The 7,500-nt window shown below is 31.4% G+C and overlaps 1 protein-coding gene across 1 annotated transcript in view; it reads right to left on the bottom strand.

Moving 5' to 3' along the window:
* The window catches only part of LOC133623703 (NF-kappa-B inhibitor alpha-like), a 5,930-nt gene extending 4,722 nt beyond the window's left edge, over positions 1 to 1,208 (bottom strand). The window contains exon 1 of the mRNA XM_061987013.1: positions 917 to 1,208. Coding sequence (XP_061842997.1) covers positions 917 to 1,164 — 248 coding nt within the window. The 5' untranslated portion in view covers positions 1,165 to 1,208. The remainder of the gene's footprint in view (positions 1 to 916) is intronic.
* Between the last annotated feature and the right edge of the window lie 6,292 nt (positions 1,209 to 7,500).

Here is a 7,500-nt window from a genome sequence, read left to right as displayed (position 1 = left end):
AAAAAAAAAAAATGCTAAACAGACAAATGTCAGCTTTATGTTATAGGTTATTATTGAATTAATTAATTAAAATAATGCATTTTAATTTAAAAAAAAATGCTTAAACAGACGTTACAAATGTCAGCTTTGTGTTATAATTGAATTAATAAAAATAATAAATGTTAAAATTTAATTTTAAAAAAATATATTATTTTGCAAAAAGAAATGCTGAAAACAGACATAAATGTCAAATTTATTTAATTAATATATTTGTACATTTAATTATTTTTAACTTTTTGTTTAAAAAAAAAAAAATGCTGAGAACAGACGTTACTAATGTTTAAAGACACAATTTGGTGTCAGCTTTGTGTTATAGGTTACAAAATGTGTCCAAAGTATATTGTAGGGAAAAATATAAGAAAAAAAGATGTAATGTAATGAGAAACAGCTGACATTTTGATACTAATTACCAATGCAATGTGTCACTTTTAAGAAAAGGCTATCACTAAGTTTTTGATATATTGTTCACATTTTTAAACGTGAAAATATCTCCTGCATAATGAGACATTTAAAAATGTATTACATTTTTCGCATTTTTTTTTTTTTTGTCCAACCCCTTCCTGCTCCGTCACGGATACGAATAGCAGGGCAAATTTCCCGAGTTATTCTTATTGTGGTAACGCGGCGGTTGGCTTGCAGACCCACTGGGATCGAATCCTGCCAAGCTTTAGGCGTGCAAATGTGTTTTTAAAAAAATGATTGCACACATTATTTTCCCATTTTTGCACAAAAATGCATCACTTTAAATTTAAGTCGGATTAAAAAGTATACCAAAATAAAAGCTTGTGCATATTTAAATTGTTTTTTTGCATGCATTAATAGGGTTTTTCCACGTGCAACACTTTGCGTCAAGACAAAAAAAAAAAAAAACACTTACGTGTCACCTTCCTCGGTCACGACGCTCCTCCACGGCTCGTAGTCGAGGACGCGCGCCTCGCCGTCGTGCACGGCCAGGAGCTCCAGGTCGTGGACGAGCTCGTCCTCCTTCAGCGATCCCAAGCCGCTGTCGAAGCGCTCGTCCGGGCACGCCGACGGCGCCTTGCCCGTCTCGGGCTCCGCGTCGTCGCTGTAATCCGCCAAGTGGTGTCGGAACACTCCGCGAAAGTCCATGTCGGCCGGTGTCATGCGCGCACACAAACACACGGGAGGGCGCGCGCTGGGGTTTTGTGCGCCCGGCTGGGAGGAGCCTGAGTGGGGATTTCCACTTGACTTATCTGAGGACAGGAGGAGCAGGGAAACCACACGCAGAGAGAGAGAAAAACTCCCTTTTGCTAGAAGGACAAGTCAACGTGAAAACTTGTAGTTTCCTGCGTGACGCCCTCAGGGAATGTTTGAGCATGGCGGCCATGACTGGAGGGGACATCCTGCGACAATGACCACTTTTCCATGCACTTACTTTTGTCTCGGGGGGGATGTTTGTCAATTAATGTGACATTTGGACAGCAAAACTATTTTAGAAACATTTCCACTGAGGGCAAGCATGTGGGGGCCATTTTTTGGGGTCCTTTGGGCTCCCCTCAAGTTTGGTCCCGGGGACCCAAAAGAGTCTCAATCATAATTTAAAAAAAATAAGTCATATATTATTATTTTTTAATTCAATGCTTACAGTAAATATTTAGATCAACTTCATGTCTATTTAAAGTAAAAAATAAAAATAAAAAACATATTAAAATATGTTTTAAGCCCTTATTGTGAAAGACAACCATGTTTTTTATTGGCAAAAACGCAAAATATTTCAAAGTGGAATATTTGATGTGAGCTAATTGGAGGCTTGAATTGGTCAATAATTTATAACAATTATTTTTAATAAATTTTTGAACAATGACTTAAAAAAAAAAAAACTAAAATTCATATTTATCTGTTAAAAATAAGTCATATACATTCTTCTTTTTTTTTTACACTTACTATATATCAACTACAGATGTATCCATCTATACATTTGCATTATTTTTTAATGTTTTTTTTTAAAATGCCTTTTTGTCATAAACTTTTTATGGCAACCCACAAATTAGGCAATATTTTCCCCTAAAATAATTTCAAAGTGGAATATTTATTGTGAAGTAATTCGAGGTCTGAATACATCAATAATTCATAACAATTATTTATAATTATTTTTTTAGCAATGACTTTTAAACACCTCCACTAAAATTCATCATATTTATGTGTTAAAAATAAGTCATACATCTTTTTTTTCCATTTTCTCGAGATCAACTACAGATCTATACATTTGTATTATTTTTTCAAAAAAAAATTAATGCTTTTTTATCATAAAAAACTATTTCCTCAGGGAATGTTGGAGGGGACATCCTGCGACAATGACCACTTTTCCGTGCACTTACTTCTGTCTCGGGGGGGATGTTTGTCAATTAATGTGACATTTGGACAGCAAAACTATTTTAGAAACATTTCCACTGAGGGCAAGCATGTGGGGGCCAGTTTTTTTGGATTCTTTGGGGCTCCCCTCAAGTTTGGTCCTGGGGACCCAAAAGAGTCTCAATCATAATTTAAAAAAAATAAGTCATATATTATTATTTTTTAATTCAACGCTTACAGTAAATATTTAGATCAACTTCAGGTCTATTTAAAGTTAAAAAAATATGTTTTAAGCCCTTATTGTGAAAGACAACCATGTTTTTTATTGGCAAAAACACAAAATATGCAAAATATTTCAAAGTGGAATATTTGATGTGAGCTAATTGGAGGCTTGAATTGGTCAATAATTTATAACAATTATTTTTAATGAATTTTTGAACAATGACTTTTTTAAAAAAAACACAAATTCATATTTATCTGTTAAAAATAAGTCATATACATTCTTTTTTTGTATACACTTACTATAGTTCAACTACAGATGTATCCATCTATACATTTGTATTATTTTTTCATGTTTTTTTTTTTTAAATGCCTTTTTGTCAAAGTTTTTATGGCAAACACACAAATTAGGCAATTTTTCCCCTAAAATCATTTCAAATTGGAATATTTATTGTGAAGTAATTTAAGGCCTGAATATATCAATAATTCATAACAATTATTTATAATTATTTTTTGAGCAATGACTTTTAAACACCACCACTAAAATTCATCATATTTATGTGTTAAAAATAAGTCATACATCCTTTTTTTTTTCACTTTCTCGAGATCAACTACAGATGTATCCATCTATACATTTGTATTATTTTTTCACTTTTTTTTTAATGCTTTTTTGTCATAAAAAACTATTCCCTCAGGGAATGTTTGAGCATGGCGGCCATGACTGGAGGGGACATCCTGCGACAATGACCACTTTTCCGTGCACTTACTTCTGTCTCAGGGGGGATGTTTGACAATTAATGTGACATTTGGACAGCAAAACTATTTTAGAAACATTTCCACTGAGGCCAAGCATGTGGGGGCCATTTTTTTGGATTCTTTGGGGCTCCTCTCAAGTTTGGTCCCAAAAGGGTCTCAATCATAAAAATGTTTAAATAAGTCATATATTATTTTTTTTTTAATTCAACGCTTACAGTAAATATTTAGATCAACTTAAGCTCTATTTAAAGTAAAATAAAAAATAAAAAAATAAAACATATTAAAATATGTTTTAAGCCCTTATTGTGAAAGACAACCATGTTTTTTATTGGCAAAAACACAAAATATGCAAAATATTTCAAAGTGGAATATTTGATGTGAGCTAATTGGAGGCTTGAATTGGTCAATAATTTATATGAATTTTTGAACAATGACTTTAAAAAAAACACTAATTCATATTTATCTGTTAAAAATAAGTCATATACATTCTTTTTTTTTTTACACTTACTATATATCAACTACAGATGTATCCATCTATACATTTGCATTATTTTTTCATGTTTTTTTTTTAAATGCCTTTTTGTCATAAAGTTTTTATGGCAAACACACAAATTAGGCAATATTTTCCCCTAAAATCATTTCAAAGTGGAATATTTATTGTGAAGTAATTGTAGGCTTGAATAGATCAATAAATCATAACCTCAAAGACAATAATGTTGAATATTCAATAACATGGCAAATTCTTGCATCCAGCACACCTTACAATAGTGGTAATAAAAGATGCAACCTATGCTTGAAAGAGAAACTGTTTATTATTTACCGTCCAGACCTGTCATCCCTCAACAAGCGCAGCGAAATTGTAACAGCATGCCGCCATAGACGGAAACACCTCCTAGGTAACACATGAGCCAATCACCACGCCCCTAAGCCAGCCTGTACCCACCCACTCTGCGCCCTATATAAACCATGGTATGCGAATGCTCCCATTAAAATCTCCTGATGATTGAGGGTACCCCCCCTCATGAAACAGGCCTGTAGAGATGAAATAGTCTTGTGATTTTTTTTCCCCACACATACATATATATATATATATATATATATATATATATATATATATATATATATATATATATATATATATATATAAGCCCTTATTGTGAAAGACAACCATGTTTTTTATTGGCAAAAACATTGGTCAATAATTTATAACAATTATTTTTAATGAATTTTTGAACAATGACTTTTTTTAAAAAAAAAACACAAATTCATATTTATCTGTTAAAAATAAGTCAGAAATATTCTTTCTTTTTTTTTTTTACACTTACTATATATCAACTACAGATGTATCCATCTATACATTTGTATTATTTTTTCATGTTTTTTTTTAAATGCCTCTTTGTCTTAAAGTTTTTATGGCAAACACACAAATTAGGCAATATTTTCCCCTAAAATCATTTCAAATTGGAATATTTATTGTGAAGTAATTCGAGGCCTGAATATATCAATAATTCATAACAATTATTTATAATTATTTTTTGAGCAATGACTTTTAAACACCTCCACTAAAATTAATCATATTTATGTGTTAAAAATAAGTCATACATCCTTTTTTTTCCACTTTCTCGAGATCAACTACAGATGTATCCATCTATACATTTGTATTATTTTTTCAAAAAAAAATGTATGCCTTTTTGTCATAAAAAACTATTTCCTCAGGGAATGTTGGAGGGGACATCCTGCGACAATGACCACTTTTCCGTGCACTTCTGTCTCGGGGGGGATGTTTGTCAATTAATGTGACATTTGGACAGCAAAACTATTTTAGAAACCTTTCTACTGAGGCCAAACATGTGATGGCTATTTTTTTTTTAATCCTTTGGGGCTCCCCTCAAGTTTGGTCCCAAAAGGGTCTCAATTGTAAAAATGTTTAAATAAGTCATATATTATTTTTTTTTTTAATTCAACACTCGCAGTAAATATTTAGATCAACTTCAGGTCTATTTAAAGTAAAAAAAAAAAAAAAACATATTAAAATATGTTTTAAGCCCTTATTGTGAAAGACAACCATGTTTTTTATTGGCAAAAACACAAAATATGCAAAATATTTCAAAGTGGAATATTTGATGTGAGTTAATTGGAGGCTTGAATTGGTCAATAATTTATAACAATTATTTTTAATGAATTTTTGAACAATGACTTTAAATAAAAAAAACACTAAAATTCATATTTATCTGTTAAAAATAAGTCATATACATTCTTTTTTTTTTACACTTACTATATATCAACTACAGATGTATCCATCTATACATTTGCATTATTTTTTCATGTTTGTTTTTTTAAATGCCTTTTTGTCATAAAGTTTTTATGGCAAACACACAAATTAGGCAATATTTTCCCCTAAAATCATTTCAAAGTGGAATATTTATTGTGAAGTAATTGTAGGCTTGAATAGATCAATAAATCATAACCTCAAAGACAATAATGTTGAATATTCAATAACATGGCAAATTCTTGCATCCAGCACACCTTACAATAGTGGTAATAAAAGATGCAACCTATGCTTGAAAGAGAAACGGTTTATTATTTACCGTCCAGACCTGTCATCCCTCAACAAGCGCAGCGAAATTGTAACAGCATGCCGCCATAGACGGAAACACCTCCTAGGTAACACATGAGCCAATCACCACGCCCCTAAGCCAGCCTGTACCCACCCACTCTGCGCCCTATATAAACCATGGTATGCGAATGCTCCCATTAAAATCTCCTGATGATTGAGGGTACCCCCCCTCATGAAACAGGCCTGTAGAGATGAAATAGTCTTGTGATTTTTTTTTCCCACACATACATATATATATATATAAGCCCTTATTGTGAAAGACAACCATGTTTTTTATTGGCAAAAACATTGGTCAATAATTTATAACAATTATTTTTAATGAATTTTTGAACAATGACTTTTTAAAAAAAAAAACACAAATTCATATTTATCTGTTAAAAATAAGTCAGAAACATTTTTTTTTTTTTTTACACTTACTATATATCAACTACAGATGTATCCATCTATACATTTGTATTATTTTTTCATGTTTTTTTTTTAAATGCCTTTTTGTCATAAAGTTGTTATGGCAAACACACAAATTAGGCAATATTTTCCCCTAAAATCATTTCAAATTGGAATATTTATTGTGAAGTAATTCGAGGCCTGAATATATCAATAATTCATAACAATTATTTATAATTATTTTTTTAGCAATGACTTTTAAACACCTCCACTAAAATTCATCATATTTATGTGTTAAAAATAAGTCATACATCCTTTTTTTTCCATTTTCTCGAGATCAACTACAGATCTATATATTTGTATTATTTTTTCAAAAAAAATGTTTATGGGCTATTTTTTTTTATCCTTTGAGGCTCCCCTCAAGTTTGGTCCCAAAAGGGTCTCAATCGTAAAAATGTTTAAATAAGTCATATATTATTTTTTGTCTAATTCAACACTCGCAGTCAATTTTTAGTTCAACTTCAGGTCTATTTGTCGATGTAAAGTTAAAAAAAACATCAAATTACCCTTATTGTGAAAGACAACCCTGTTTTTTATTGGCAAAAACACAAAATATGCAAAATATTTCAAAGTGGAATATTTGATGTGAGGTAATTGGAGGCTTGAATTGGTCAATAAATCATAACAATTATTTTTAATTACTTTTTGAGCAATGTCTTTTGAAAACCCCCCACTAAAATTCATCATATTTATGTGGTAAAAATAAGTCATACATTCTTTTTAATTTTTTTTAATTTTTATTTTTTTATACCTACTCAGGGGATAGGTTGATTGGCAACACTAAATGGTCCCTAGTGTGTGAATGTTGTCTGTCTATCTGTGTTGGCCCTGTGATGAGGTGGCGACTTGTCCAGGGTGTACCCCGCCTTCCGCCCGAATGCAGCCGAGATAGGCTCCAGCACCCACCGCGACCCCAAAAGGGACAAGCGGTAGAAAATGGATGGATGGATAGATCAACTACAGATGTATCCATCTATACATTTGTATTATTTTTTCATGTCTTTTTTATTTTTATGCCTTTTTGTCATAAACATTTTTTTGGCAAACACACAAATTAGGCAATATTTTCCCCTAAAATCATTTCAAAGTGGAATATTTATTGTGAAGTAATT

This window comes from Nerophis lumbriciformis, linkage group LG26 (assembly GCF_033978685.3).
Source record: "Nerophis lumbriciformis linkage group LG26, RoL_Nlum_v2.1, whole genome shotgun sequence".
NCBI lineage: Eukaryota > Metazoa > Chordata > Actinopteri > Syngnathiformes > Syngnathidae > Nerophis > Nerophis lumbriciformis.
The sequence above is the reverse complement of the archived record's forward strand: the minus strand, read 5'-3'. Positions and strand labels throughout refer to the sequence as shown.